The sequence below is a fragment of the Euleptes europaea genome, chromosome 9 (assembly GCF_029931775.1).
Source record: "Euleptes europaea isolate rEulEur1 chromosome 9, rEulEur1.hap1, whole genome shotgun sequence".
Classification (NCBI taxonomy): Eukaryota; Metazoa; Chordata; class Lepidosauria; order Squamata; family Sphaerodactylidae; genus Euleptes; species Euleptes europaea.
This window is the reverse complement of record NC_079320.1, coordinates 41,388,208-41,403,934: the sequence shown is the minus strand read 5'-3', so window position 1 is coordinate 41,403,934 and position 15,727 is coordinate 41,388,208. Positions and strand designations below refer to the sequence as shown.

The window sequence follows — 15,727 nt, the reverse complement described above, 5'->3', positions numbered from 1 at the left end:
GAGCCTCTTCAAAAGGGCTTCATACAACTTCCTTCACAGCAGTTTTTATTCCTCTCATCAGCATTTAACTGAAATAAGGTTTTAGGGAACCCTACAAGCTCCAAAAAAATATAAAGAATCAAACTTAGTTTAACTGAACTTTATAACTTGCAAGGGACTCATGCATGATTTCTCATATAGAATCTTCAGTATTTTGGAAACAATTTTGGTGGATAACACACAGCCTCTCCAGCACAACATATAGGAAGTGGAAGAAAGTGATGAGATGGGAGGAGCAAAATGATGCTTAGGGTAAGACAATAATGCAAAGTGGGGAATACAAGGAGTAGTAAACTGTGTTGGTTGTATATGTAGCTTTCACAAAAATTACATTCGATATACTTTGAAAGCAGCTCTGTCCCTGAGGGCTTTCCAATCCCCCCCGCTCAAATCTTTGGGAAATTAAGCAGAGATACAGTAACCTAAAATATTAAATCTTCTGCAGAATTACTCATCTAAGTTTATTGATCTCAGTGGACTTTGAAGTTATTCTGCAGGGTTGCACAGTGGGGAGCCAGTGTGGTGTAGTGGTTAAGAGCAGTGGTTTGGAGCGGTGGAGTCTGATCTGGAGAACTGGGTTTGATTCCCCACTCCCCCACTCCTCCACCCAGCTGGGTGACCTTGGGCTAGTCACACTCTCTCAGCCCCACCTACCTCATAGGGTGTCTGTTGTGGGGAGGGGAAGGGAAGGTGATTGTAAGCCGGTTTGATTCTTCCTAAAGTGGTAGGGAACGTTGACATATAAAAACCAACTCTTCTTCTTCTTAAATCACCCACATTTATGATGAGGCCCAAACTGGCATGACTTCTAATTCTAGGCATGTAATCCCCAGTGAGTTACTCCCAAGTATGTCTGTGTAGGAGCAAAATGTATATCAGTACATCACTGAATAGAATGGATGAGCTATACATACAAGCATTGCCTCAGTACAAATAGGAAATTAATTACCAGGGCCTTAACCTTTCTCTCTGTAGGCAGAAAGAAGCTGACTGCTCAAATTACCTCTGCAAAGAGGGCTGCGACGCCTTAACTCCTTTATCTCCGGTAAGGTATCACCCAGCACTCTTTGCCTTTGTGAAGGTTCAGACTGGGAATCTAGTTGCACAAAAACACCTTGTTCCTGAAGCACATTTGTTGGCAAAAACCCTTTAAAAACCCTCTTTCCCATCTTATCTCCAGGACCGACACGACAACGCGGGAAAGGAGCCAGCCCTCGCGTTTTACACCCCGAGATAACAAGACTCGGCTCCTAAAGCTAAAAAAGAAAAAAAGGCCATTTATGCCTTTTGGATGGCCATCTGTCAGCAATGCTGATTCTGTGACTTTGGGCAGATGATGAGAGGGAGGGCATCTTGGGCATCTTTTGGTCACTGGTTGTGTGTGTGTGTGTGCGTGCGGGGAGGTGGTTGTGAATTCCCTGCATTGTGCAGGGGGTTGGACTACATGACCCTGGTGGTCCCTTCCAACGCTATGATTCTATGCATGGGAGGGTTTGCCTTAAGATTTGCCGTTCTCCGGATGCACACTTTCCCCATCTAAATTCTCCAAACTCAACAACAAGCTCCCATGCAGAGTGTTGAGAATTTGGATGGGGGAAGAAAATGTGAAGAAAGCTGATAGGAAGAAAATAGATTCCTTTGAAATGTGGTGTTGGAGGAGAGTGTTGCGGATTCTGTGGACTGCCAAGGAAACAAATCAGTGGGTTATAGATCAAATCAAGCCTGAACTGACCCTAGAAGCTAAAATGACTAAACTGAGGCTGTCGTATTTTGGTCATGTCATGAGACGACAAGAGTCACTGGAAAAGACAGGCTTGCTAGGAAACGTGGAGGGCAGCAGGAAAAGAGGAAGACCCAACAAGAGATGGATTGACTCAATAAAGGAAGCCACAGCCTTCCATTTGCAAGATCTGAGCAGGGCTGTCAAAGATAGGACATTTTGGAGGACTTTCATTCATAGGGTCGCCATGAGTCGGAAGCAACTTGACGGTACTTAACACACACACACAAGCTTTACTATGTATGGGTGTGAAAGCTGGACACTGAAGAAAGCTGATAGGAAGAGAGTAGATTCCTTTGAGTGTTAAAATGACTAAACCGAGGCTGTCGTATTTGGGTCACGTCATGAGACAAGAGTCACTGGAAAAGACAGTCATGGTAGGAAAAGTTGAGGGCAGCAGGAAAAGAGGAAGACCCAACAAGAGATGGGTGGACTCAATAAAGGAAGCCACAGCCCTCAGTTTGCAAGATCTGAGCAAGGCTGTCAAAGATAGTGGAGGACTTTCATTCATAGGGTCGCCATGAGTCGGAAGCGACTTGAAGGCACTTAACACACACAGAGGCCATTTATTCATGGAAGGTTTTGCACTGGATTTGCCACTCTTTAGATGCACTTTCCCCCCATCCATATTCTCAAAACTCAACAATAAGCCGCCATGCAGAGTTTTGAGAATTCAGATGGGGAAAATGTGCATCTATAGAGTGACAAATCCAATGCAAAACCTTTTATGGAGAGCGGCAAACCCAAAGCAAAACTTCCCATTGCATAAACGGTGAGGAAAAAAGTCGTGCCCCAGAGCCCTCTATTCTGCCAAGGGAGTTGCATGCCCGGCGGGTCCGGATCCTCCGACGGCTTCGAGCGCCAAGTGTGCGCCGGGTGGCCGCCGAGGCTGGCAGCGCTCAAAAGCCGGAGGAGAGTCCCTCTCCCTCCCTGGGGGCTGGCCCAGCCTGCGAGGGGAGCTCCGGCTCTCGGCTGCGGGGAGGGTCTCTGGTTCCTGGGTGGGCCGCGGAGGAGGAGGAGGAGGGGGGGCGAGGGGAGTTCCTGGGCGGCGCGAGGAGCCGCCAGCCCCCTCCGCTCCCCTTTAGTACCTGCGGCAGGCAGCGGCCGAGGGCAGAGTGGCCCGCGCCGCCGCCGGGGTCGTGCGCTGCGCTGCAGACGAGGCCGCCCCCGGGTCCCAAAGCCCGCCGATTCCCAGGCGCCGAGGGGAACCGCACGAGAATGGCCGGGGCGACGAGGCAGCCGCTGGGCGGGATGCTGCCGCCGCCGCCGCTGCTGCTCCTGCTCCTCCTCTGCAGCCCGGACGCTTCCCGGCAAGGGACCTCGTCCGAGCCGTCGCTTCTGGTCCTGCCGGCCGAGCCCGGCCCCGACGCCTCGGCGGTCCTGCTGGCCAACCGCGGGCTGCGCGTGCCCTTCGGCCGCTCCGTCTGGCTGGACCCGGCCCGCGACCTGGTGCTCCGCGTGCAGCCGGGGGACCGCTGCTGGGTGACGGTGCTGGAGGAGGAGGGCGGCGCCCCCCAGCCCGGCGCGCTCTCCCCGCGCCGCTTCCCCTGCGCCTTCGGGCCGGGCGAGGTGCGCTACACGCACTTCGGCGCGCGCAGCCCCGCCCGCCACCGCCTCCGCCTGCAGCTGCGCTACGACTCGCCCGGCCGCACCCTGGTGGCGCCCTTCGCCCTGCAGGCCGAGGTGCTGCTGGGCCAGCAGCTGCGCCTCGTGGGCCGCAACCTGCCGCTGGCCGTGGAGCGCCTGCGCGGCCTCAGCCCGCCGCTGGACGACAAGGTGCTGGCCTTCGCCCACCAGGGGCGCTGCCGCCTCACCGCCCTGCCGCACCCGCCCGGCGCCGGCGGCCGAGGGAGCGCCCTGCCCGCCTACGGCCGCCTCGTGGACGCCGACGGGCGCCCCCTGCCGGCCGGGTACAGCCGCGACTGCGGCCGCTTCCTGGCCGAGGGCGTCCGCTACCAGCACACCGCCGCCACCCCCTCGCCCAACCGCGACTACGTCCCCATGCGGGTGGAGGCTTCCACCGAGGGCACTTCCGGCCCGGAGGAGGAGTACTTCCAGGTGGTGGTGCGCATCCGGGAGGGGGCCGAGAACACGCCCCCCAAGCCCAGCTTCGTGGCCCTGCTCATGATGGAGGTGGGCCAGTTTGTGCTCACCGCCCTCACCCCGGACATGCTGGCCGCCGAGGACCTGGAGGCCCCGCCGGACCTGCTGCTGTTCAACCTCACCTCGCCCTGGCCCGGCGCCGAGGGCGCCCGGTCGCGGGGCTGCTTGATCAGCACCGACGACCCCGGCCGGCCGGTGGCGTCTTTCACCCAGCGGGAGGTGAGGGAGCTGAAGATCGCCTACCAGCCCCCCACGGTGGATTCGGAGCAGGAGCGGCTCTTCCAGCTCGAGATGGAGGTGCTGGACCCCGAGGGTGCCTCCTCGGAGCCCTTTGCCTTCGTGGTGGTGGTCAAGCCTATGAACACGTTGGCCCCGGTGGCTGTCTTTAACCGTGCCGCTGGGCCCCAGATGATGCTTTTTGAAGGACAGTCGAGGCCGCTTTCTGGCAACCTTGAAATCGGTGATGAAGACAACTTGGAGGATGTGAAAGTATGGGTTACAAGGGGACTCAAACATGGCGAACTCAGGGTTTTGGGTGCTCCGCTTGGTCGCCAGTTTTTTACTGCGGCGGAGTTAGAGGCTGGGCAGGTGATTTACCAGCATGATGGCAGCGAGCACAGCTACAGTGACAACATTGTCTTCCGTATGGGGGATGGACAGCACCAAGTGGAATTTCTTTATCCAATCACCATTGCCCCTGATGATGACCAGGCCCCTCTCCTCAACGCCAACACTGGTTTGGTGCTAAGTGAGCACCACATGGTCCAGATTTCTCCTTTTGTCCTCAGTGCCACAGACATAGACTCTGATGACTCTACTATTCGCTTTGTACTGAAAGAGGCTGAAGGGTCTCCAGGTGCATCCACTCCTCACCATCTTGGTGAGCTTCTGCTACGTCAGGCAGAGGTTCCACAATCTTATGAAAAAGAGGAGTATGGGGAGGGAGAGAATGGTATTGTATCCTCCTGGCGCTTTGTGGAGAGTGAAGGTGTGTACGAGAAGGTAGTTACTGAGTGGCTGCAACAGGATATCCTGGACGGAAAGCTGTTCTACAGGCACACGGGGCCCCATAGCACCACCCTAGTGATGGATCAGTTTGTATTCTATCTCCAGGATGAGAATGATCCCCCAAATCAATCTGGAGAACAAGAGTTCATCATCAAGGTCCAACCAGTAGACAACTTACCTCCAGAGTTGTACCCTGGTGCCACCTTGCAGATGACGGTCCTAGAATATCAGGTGACCCACTTCAGAAAGCGTTACCTGCGCTATACTGATTTGGACACAGATGACAGGGAGCTGAAATATACTGTGCTCACACCACCAACTGATATTGATGAAAATCATCCTGTGTTGGCTGGGGAGATTGTGTTGACTGACAGTCCTCTGATATCCATTACACAGTTTACTCAAGCACAAATCAATCATCACAAGGTGGCATATAGGCCTCCAGACCAAGAGCTTGGAATTGCCCCAAGAGTAGTCCAGTTCACTTACAGTGTAGAAGACACAGCAGGTAATTCTGTCCCAGGCACCTTCAGTTTTTTTCTGCAGCCAGTGGATAATCAGCCTCCACAAATTACCAATGCTGGCTTCACTGTGCCTGAAGGGGGCAGCTTTCTTCTCACTAGTAGTCAACTTGATGCCACTGATAAGGATACAGACACTGACCGGATTGTCTTCACTTTAGCTGAGGTACCACAGCATGGTCACCTACGCTACCTGGAGGAGGGACAGATGGCACAGGGTGAATCTTTTCTGTTAGATGACATTGCTAATGGCCGCGTATCCTACCAACACAATGGTGATGAGTATACAAGTGATTCCTTTCAGTTGGAAGTGAGTGATGGAGTCCATCAAGTGCCTATCATTGTTAGGATTGTTGTTCAGCTAGTGGACGATGAGCGTCCCAGCATCACTCTCCCTGGTAGTAATGGACTTTTGGGGGCCTTTATTGATGTCCTGGAAAATAGCGCCACTGAAATCACTACTTCTCTTATTCAGGGTACTGATGAGGATACGGATGAACTGGCGTTAACTTTTATTGTGGAGGATCCTCCTAAACTGGGTGACATCTTAGTGGATGGAGTGCCCTCTGAGAGGTTCACCCAGCAGGACCTCATCAGTGGCACAGTAGTATATGCTCACACTGGTGGAGAGATTGGGTTAAGAAAGTTGTCTGATTCTTTCAATCTTACTATCTCCGACCTCTCTAGTGAGTGGGTGGTGGGAGGCAGCACTGTGGAAGGGGTGCGTGTGACTGTGACTATTTTACCAATGGACAACATTGCTCCAGAGGTTATGATGGGGGAGGAATCATTCACTGTTTATGAGGGTGGGAAAAATGCGCTAAGCTTACAGCTCCTAGACGTGGAGGATGTGGATACTCCTAGAGATGACATCCTGTGCACTATCCTCACACAGCCCTCTTCTGGATACCTGGAGAATATCTCTCCAGCTCCTGGGTCTGAAAAATCAAGGGCTGGGACTGCCATCAGTGCCTTTTCTATTAAAGATGTGCGTCTTGGACATATCAATTATGTGCAGAGCATCCACAAGGGGGTAGAACCTTTGGAAGACCGATTTACTTTCCACTGCTCTGATGGCATCAATTTCTCCCCGCGTCACTTCTTTCCTGTTGTCATTGTCCCGACTAATGATGAAAAACCAGAACTGTTTGTACGTGAGTTTGTGGTGCTGGAAGGGATGAGTTTGGTGATTGACACTCCTATTCTTAATGCTGCTGATGCTGATATTCCCCCAGATGAGTTACGCTTCTTCATAACCTTTCTCCCTAAACATGGACAGATTGTTCACCAGCTAGCCACTGGCACTGCGTCCATCCACAATTTCACCCTGGATGAAATCCGGGAAGCATCCAGCATTGTTTATGAGCATGATGACTCAGAGACTAAAGAAGATACTTTCAAAATCCAATTGACCGATGGCCTGCACACTGTGGAACAAGAAGTGTTAATTATGGTCATTTTGGTTGATGATGAGACTCCCAGGCTATCTATCAATGATGGACTTGACATGGAGATTGGTGAATTCAAAGTAATTACTAATCGGGACCTCAGTGCCACTGATATAGATTCAGAGGACAAAACGCTCACCTATATTATCCGTTTGTTACCCAGGCATGGCCTTCTGCAGCGTCTGAGCAAAGAAGGAGAGGTCTTAGGTAACATTACGTTGGGCATGAATTTCACACAAGATGACATAGACCAGGGATGTATACGCTATATTCATATTGGCCAACAGGGAGTGCGTGACTTGGTTAAGTTTGATGTCACTGATGGTATAAACCCTTTGATAGACAGATATTTCTATATTACCATCAGTGGCATTGATATGGTGTTCCCTGAGGTGATCAATAAGGGGGTAACACTGAAAGAAGGTGGAAAAGTGACTCTCACTACTGATCTACTCAGCACAAGTGACATTAACAGCCCTGATGAGCACCTGCGATTTAGTATCACTCGTGCCCCAATTAGAGGTCATTTGGAGAATTCTGACAGACCTGGAGTTCCTGTCACTACCTTCACTCAGCTTCAGCTAGCGGGCAACAAGATATATTACATCCACACAGCAGAGGATGAGGTGAAAATGGACAGCTTTGAGTTTGAAGTAACAGATGGTTATAACCCTGTTTTCCGGACTTTCAGAGTTTCCATTACTGATGTGGACAATAAAAAACCAGTTCTAACAATCCATGACCTAACAATTCAAGAAGGAGAAACCAAACTGATTACCCCTTTTGAGCTGACTGTAGATGATCGTGATACTCCTGACCATCTACTCCGTTTCATAATTACTCAAGTCCCTGTTCATGGCCAGATTATATATAACAATAGCTATTCTGTGACCAGCTTCACTAAGCAAGACTTAAATGAGAACATGATCTGCTATAGACATGATGGTACAGAAACTAGCCAGGATAGTTTCTCTTTCACTGTTACTGATGGAACCCATTCGGATTTCTATGTTTTCCCTGGTACCACCCTTGAAACACGCCACCCTCAGATGATGAAAATCCAGATCAGTTCCCTGGACAATGGTATGCCACAGATAGTAGTGAATAAGGGTGCCTCAACTCTGAGAAATCTTCCAACTGGGCATCTAGGATTCTTAATTACCAGCAAGTCTCTGAAGGCAGAAGATAGTGACAGCCCACACAAATTACTGAAGTACAAGATCACAGATGGGCCAAAATATGGACTCCTAATTAATGCTGGCCTAGGAAATGGAAGTATTAAAGCCTTCACACAAGGTGAGTACTTTTACCTTTGTATTTTGTGTTTTTATGATCCAGCAGGAAAAATGGTAAAAGTCACATTCAGTCTGGTGTAATATTTTAAGTCCATAGTACTAATTTTATATTTTTGGAAGAGGCAGTGTATCTCCCAAGTTTACTCTGAAACTTACAAGAACTCATAATATTTCTCAGAGGATGCAACCTACAAGTCAGTTAATTCTAATGACTTAGATTGCGATCTAATTCCTGGGGGGACTCCAGTTTGTTTGGCACATGGGTTAAACATTGTCAACCCTATTTAGGGAATAACAGTTTTCTAGGTTGGCTTTGTGTAAAAGAAATGTAGCGGTTTCTTTGCCTTTTGACTCAGATCCTTCTAGCTGCACTAATTATAATACAGAGGGAGAGTGCTTGCTTTAAGTAGCAAGGTATTCTTAAAAAAGTATTTTAAGTCTGATAGTTACACCTGATTTTTTTACACACACCTTCCTTGTTTACTCTTAATCAGAAGCTTAGGCAGTGTGGTACTGGTGAGGGTTCCCTTGTATCATGAATAGCTGCTTGACATGAAGGGGGAAGAAAGCTGGGACAGCAACTAAAAGTGTGCTCTGTGAAATGGGAAGTTTGTGGCTCAGTTGTAACCAAAATTGCAGGCTCATCCTTCATATAAACCATGGTTCACTGCTAACCTGGGATGTGAAATTCTTCCAACTTCTGGTTTCAGATCTGTGAATAGTGAACTCTGGTTAGCATTAACCATGGTTTAGAGTGGTGCTGTTGCAGGGTTTGGGTGAAGATGATGGCGGAGAGGGAGCAGAGAATTCAGCAGGTCCAGTATCTTAATCACAGTTAACAGATCAGGAGAGCTCCGTTTGGCCTGGTGTTAGGTGATAGACAAGCCCCTCTCACAGCCTCAGGAAGTAATAATATTTACAGGGCCTGCCTTGGAGGGCTATTGTGTGGTTTCTTTCCTCCCTTTATAGTGCTGGGATGGCAGAATTTTAACTACTTATTTATCAAATTTTTATCCCTCCCTTTCTCCAAAGAGCTCAGGATGGCATATGTGATTCTCCCTCCATTTTTATCCTCTCAACAACTCAGTGGTAGGTTAGTCTGAGAAAGAATGGCCAACCCAGAGTCCTCTAACGAGCTTCATTTGAACCTGGGATTTCAACCTGGCTCCCTCTAGTCCTAGTCTGACAACTGTAACCATTAGGACTCCACTGTCGCACAAGCATTTCCTTTCTCTTTAAAGGCCATATCTGAAGAACCATAAAACGAGTTGAGTGCCTGGGAGCGTTATGTTTCTTGAATAGCAAGCTGCCCCGCCCCCTGCAGCAAAGTATACTACTTTTGAAACTGAGGGGGTCTTTTAAGAGCTGTTTCTAATATGGTATGGATATCTGCTGTTTCAAAAGAAAGAAAAAAACACCCCACTGGGCATGGCTAAAGTAGTTCTTTGGATCCTAGCCAGCTTTTATTCTGAAGATGTAGTTTAAGAGGATGTGGGTCACATGTGCCAGTTATAGAGGGGTTGTGAATGAAATCACTCTTTGAAAAACAAAAACAAACCCAGAATGGATTACAAACATATGAACTTAGCTCTGGGCTCAAAATTATTCTTTAATGTAGTCCATGCAGCAAAAATAGATCGATACATCATGGATGGAGTGAGATCCTACTTCTGCTAAGTTCATTAGAGCCAGGATGTCACCCATACAATGGTAAAGGGTTATAGAAAGAGCATCTGTAATTTGAGGGGATATTTTCAAAAAAAAATTTTCAAGTAAAACAGTACTAAGAAGGCTTTGGTGTAGCGTTTCAGTGATTCATTACACCTTTTTTCCCTTTCCCTCTTAGCTGATATTGACGACATGAAAATCTGCTATGTCTTGAAGGAAGGTGAAAATGCTACTAGTGATACCTTCTATTTCTCAATCGAAGACAATGGTAAGAGAATACATTTTAATGGGTGGAATACATCTTAAAAGCAGCCTGAGGATATTGGATTTAAAGGATTTATGATTATAAGTAAAGGATTTATAATTTTATTGTGCATTAGTTAAAATGTAACGTGTAGCTTTGACAGAAGCGTGTATTTTGTGTATCGTTACTGCCCAGTCCGATGCACGTTTATTCTCAAATAGGTTCTTTGCAGAATATAGGGTTACTCCCAGGTGCATAGGATTGCAGACTTAATAGGTTTCGCTTCATGGATGGAAGATGTATTGAGTCTTGGCCTGGTTGCTGAAGTTCAGTTAACAATGATTTATGAAATGGGGGAAGATCCAGGTGTGCTCAAGCCTACTACATACATGAATCCTTACTCCACCCTTCTTTACCTGCATCTGGCATTACATTTAACTGCAGTTTTGGTTCCCAAAGTGAATTTAGGAATGTCTCTAAGACTCCTTTTAATCCAGATTGGTCACAGTCCAGTTGGGGAGGGAGTGGAAGAGGGTGCACACAATCCAGTGAGACACTCCTAGTCTTTAAGTTCCACTTCTTTGCACTGGGTTTTTGGCATGTCTCAGGCTTTTACACCAGTATCGATAAAGGTTTGTCTCATGACCCTTGATTCTAAGCACTGTGGCCCCAGTCCACAGCTCATGGAGTTTTCCTGTGCTGAACACGTGATTGGCAAAAGGGGGATCATAGAGAGTGTATGAGGGTTATGGATGGATGGTGGCTTGAAGGAAAACTGCCAGGTATCTTGATGAGTAGGTTTTGTCCCATCCTGCTCACAGTGCCACCTTTATCTGTGGAGAGATGGGTGCGAGATTGCACTATTAGTGCAATCCAGGTCCATTCAAATCAAGGGGGACTTGCAGGAAATGTGGAATACCTGAAAGGCATACGTTCTGCAGAAATGACTTGCATAAAATGTGTTCGTTGGTTCACTCCGAAAGCCACTCTGGCCCCTTTCACCCTGCCATTCTAAACCAGTTCTTATCCGTTGTTGGCCTGACTTCAGTTAAAGCAAATTGGGATGGAAGTTTCATACAGTGTATTTAATTCAATTGCTATGTCAGTCTGGTGCTATAGTGCAAAAGTTAGAACTTTCAAAAAAGAAAAAGCTGAAATGGAACGCGATGCGGAAAAGGTGAGGGGGGTGGGAAGCGGCACTTTCAGAAGTGCCACAGGCATTTCAGACTACACACTACAGTGATTCAGAAGCACAACAAAGATCTGAAAATGGAAGAAAGGAGTTTTAAAAAACCCTGGCTCAGCCCCACTTTGTGAATGGGACACAGGCAGCTTTGTAAGAAAGGGTGGGGGGGAATCTATTAGCAGCTGGGAGCCAAAATGGTTGTCTGAAGTGAACAACCGGCTGCTAAAACGGATTATAAAGGCTGTCTGAAAGGGGCCTTAAAGTTGAAAGCCAGCACGTTAGCATCTGCTGAGTATCGGCATGGAAACTTAATAAGTGTCTGTCCGTGCCCGCATGCACGCTCACGCACACACAAACATCTATATAAAATGAAGTTGCCAGATTCTGAACTGAGCTCTGTAGATGTCTCTCTAACAGCAGTTAGTAAATGATGGTGTTTAGTTCCAGAGCACAAGAAGTTTCACCTGTTGCATCTCAGATCTATGTCAAGTGTCATGAACAAGCAAATGTGCTGTGCCTCAAGCCTGCCTAAAAATTATACACTTTAATATAAACATTCCAGGCATGCAGTGTGTTTTTTAGTCAAAAGGCACTCTGTACTTGCTCAAGGGTACTTTTGCTTTCATAAGTATTTCACAGATCTGGCACTGAGAACAATTTACGCCCTTTTCCATTACTTGCTATAAAAGGGATTACTCTGTCCCTGTCCTTTCCCATGTTTAATTTTTGATCCTAATTGGAGAAAATTCTTTTCATTTATGAAGTAGAACCATGGAAGCTGTTGACCTTTGATTTGCATTCATTTGTAATTAGAACTATAAGCATTGTGAACTCTTCAAAAGCTATGAGACTGATTGAAGTTATGTGTACTTAAGACAGAGCTCTAAACAAACGGACTTGCCTAAACAAAGTTTGCTTTTTGAATTACACGTATTCTACAAGCTTATGATCCTCTTTCAGAAACAAACACCATGATTCCTATAGTTTAAGGTAATGCTTTTGATGTTTCCTGCCTTTCTTTTTTAACCAGCCCTACTTTTCTGCCTTTAACAGCAGTCTGACATGCAGACATTTAGCAGATCAGTCTTTTCTACTACTGTGATAAGTGGCTGTAAAAACTTCACCTGCTAAATTTCTATCTGGGAGGCAGCTCTTAAAGGCACAGAAGCAGTCCTTCTTAAAAAGCTCACAGTGCTCAGTATTTCTAGGGCTACGTGTGTGTTTATGTATTCAGCATTTATCAGTTTGCTTTTGTATGCATATGTTGTATATGCTCCTTGGAATGTGAGAAAAGCAGATCGATGAGTGGGGAGGAGGAGGAGAGGAGAAGTCTTTACCACTACCTACCTCACCCTGGGGCATTTGCAACTTGCCCAGGCAAGCCAGTAGGAAATTGCATTCTTATTTAATTTGCATGGCTTTAATTACAGCTACGATGGTCTTCTGCATAATAGGCATAGGTCAATTCCAATTCCCTTACTAAGTAAAGCACTTTTGAGGAGGTTTGATGGGTGTCATCCATTCTTCATTTATGAGGTAGAATATGCTTATACAGCACACATGATTTGTCAAGTTGCACCATCTCCCTGTTCATCTTGTGCAGGTCCTTGTGGTAACACAGCCAACAGCGAATTACAGGATGAGCTCAGGCTGTACATGTGGCACAGGGAAAGAGGTGTCAGATGCAGCCGATCCTGTGTTGCGTTGTGCATTCTGTTTTCAAAGGCATTTTGTGAACTTGCAGATTAATGCTAAAGTTCTATACCAGGAACATGGGTTATTCTCATGCAGATAGTCAGCAGTTTATCTGCTCAAGTAAAAAAAAAACCACAACAAGCTACATTTACAGTGCCATACTATGCAGTGTCATACCCTACTTAAGTGCATTTTCAGTGGGCTTAGAAATGTGTACCTTTCCTTAGGATGGCACTGTTAGTGTTCGTTATTTGATCAATGATATACGGCAAACAACCATTTCAGCACTTCTGAATATTCAGCACTCCAGATGCATCTAACTGCAGTGTTGGCACAAGAACTGAAAAATCCTTCTGCAGATAATCTTGCACAACAATTCCTAAGCATTAATTGGCAAGTATATCAGGTTGTCAGTGCCATAAATCTCCATGCATTTTATGCTCGTAGGATGCTTCTCTGCCATTCTGGACAGTGTGGTTGTAACAAGTGCTAAATATACAGTGCTCCCACCCATGTACATGGTCTTTTGAAGAATAAACCAACACAACCCTGCTAAATGCCTGTCTTCTCATAGTAGAAAAATAAAAGGGAAGGGAGCAGTCCAAAAACAATGGGAAAATATGAGACATGTTAGAGCTTGTACTTCTGTAGTAACTCTCAGCCCACTGATGGAACAGTATTGGAGCATGAAGCCAGTCTACAGTATTACTCTGTCTTGTTTCCCCGCTCCCAGAGTTACATCATTTTATAAAACATCCTACAGGTGGCAACCTGTAGTTCACCATTCTAAAAATTAAACGGACGTTTGGTCCTTGTTTTCAGAATTGCTGGCCATTTTAATGTAACGTATTAGAACAATAGAATATAGATCACAATGCTTGTAAATCAGACTTGTTTCTTCAGTAATCTAGATAAGGAATTTGTAGTGGGGTTTTTTAGGGCTAGTATATATAGCTTATAAGGAGCCAGACAAGCCTTACACTTTGTAGTGGCCTTTGGCAGAATGAATACAGAAACGTTTATCACAGTGTCTTTGTGCTGGCTTAGACTGTATACAGCACAAGTGGCACTCTCCTGCCACCCCCACCCCCACCCCGCCATTGTGCCTCCATAGGTCAGTGGATGTGAACAGCATTGGGGAGAGCTGCAGTGAGAGAAAGAGAATTGGGGGAAAATAGCTCTCTCCTTTCCACAAGTGGAAGTTCAGAGTCTCTCCTTTCTGCTAGTGAAGTGCATCTGGCACTGACTGATTGCATGGTTACTAACTGAGATTGTGCGAAAGTACAAGTACATATTTATCACAATTCCTGTAGTGAGTTCAGATTTAGTGAATAATCTGTAATAATCTGTCTAATATGGCTTTAGAAGCTAGGTAAATGAGTATGACATAAATGGGAATGCACTGATAATATCATATTAAAATAATAATAATTTCTGGGTGTTCTTTTAGTTTTCTGGCAGAGTATTATTAAAAGATATTGAACAAATTAATGGAGGATAGGTATATTAATCTCTGTTAGCCAAGACAACTGGATGGGGCTCCCATTAAGAGGCAGTATTTCTATTGATGTCAGTTGCAGGGGGCAGCCGTGGCTGGGGGGACGGGGACTTCGGCCTCTGTGCCCCTGCAGTAGGCCTACCAGGCCATCTCATCAGCCATTATGGAGACATGTGCACAAGGGCTAGTGGGAGTATTGGTTTGATCCAGCAGGCTCTTCTTATGCTCTTAAATATTTTAGGCATTTGAGTGTCATTTCTCCAGAAAACAAATGTGTGAAAAACAATTTATGGCCCTAGGCCTTAATAATGGATCGGATAAAATGGCTAGGTATCTAGATAACCTAGAGATACCTTCTCAACGCCGCGCTTTTCTATTAGCTAGGGTTAATGCATTCCCATCTAGGATGCTCTTAGGCCGATACCTCCAGATCCCTAGACATGAGCGCCTATGCACATGCGGTTTAAACTTGTTAGATACAATTGACCACATCCTTTTAGATTGCCCCTTCTATGTGACTCTGCGGGATAAACTGCTATCTACTTTGCTCCAGTACAAGACATACAGGAGTAATGAAGCGAAATGCAAATTTCTTTTGAGTGACCATGATCCCAAAATTACTGCTACCGTGGCTGAATTTCTTACAGGAGTTCTTAAAGAACAAGAAAAGTTTTATTAACCCGACTGTAACTTATATGTATTGCCCTTTGGAGGTATTTTGTTGTTGTTTTTTCTATCTCTGTCTTTGGTATGCCAATAAAGGTTAATGAAATGAAATGAAAACAATTTATGGGCCATAAAAATTCAAAACAAAACAAACATAAAAAGGAGAACCAATTTTTTTGTAATAAGTAAATAAAAATCATAGGGTTCCTAGGAATCATTATTTAGAAGACTGTTTTTGGTGGAAACTTTGAGATCTGGATTCCCCACACCTACGCTGGCCAATCTTGATTACAGCCTGCTAGAAGAAATAAAAGAAGAGTTGGTTTTTATACCCCACTTTTCTTTACCTTTGAGGAGTCTCAAAGCGGCTTACAATCGTCTTCCCTTCCTCTCCCCACAACAGACACCTTGTGAGGTAGGTGAGGCTTAGAGAGTTCTGAGAAAACTGTGACTAGCCCAAGGTCACCTGGCAGGCTTCATGTGGAAGAGTGGGAAAACCAATCTAGTTCACCAGATTAGAGTTCACTGCTCATGTGGAGTTAGAAGTCTAACAGTGGCAGGGATAGAAAATTGAAT

At 46.4% G+C, this 15,727-nt stretch overlaps 1 protein-coding gene across 1 annotated transcript in view; it reads left to right on the top strand.

Annotated features, from left to right (window-relative positions):
• The first annotated feature begins 4,244 nt into the window (after positions 1-4,244).
• Positions 4,245-15,727, top strand: part of FREM3 (FRAS1 related extracellular matrix 3) — a 99,890-nt gene continuing 88,407 nt past the window's right edge. The window contains exons 1-2 of the mRNA XM_056855606.1: positions 4,245-8,195; positions 10,041-10,130. Coding sequence (XP_056711584.1) covers positions 4,280-8,195; positions 10,041-10,130 — 4,006 coding nt within the window. The 5' untranslated portion in view covers positions 4,245-4,279. The remainder of the gene's footprint in view (positions 8,196-10,040; positions 10,131-15,727) is intronic.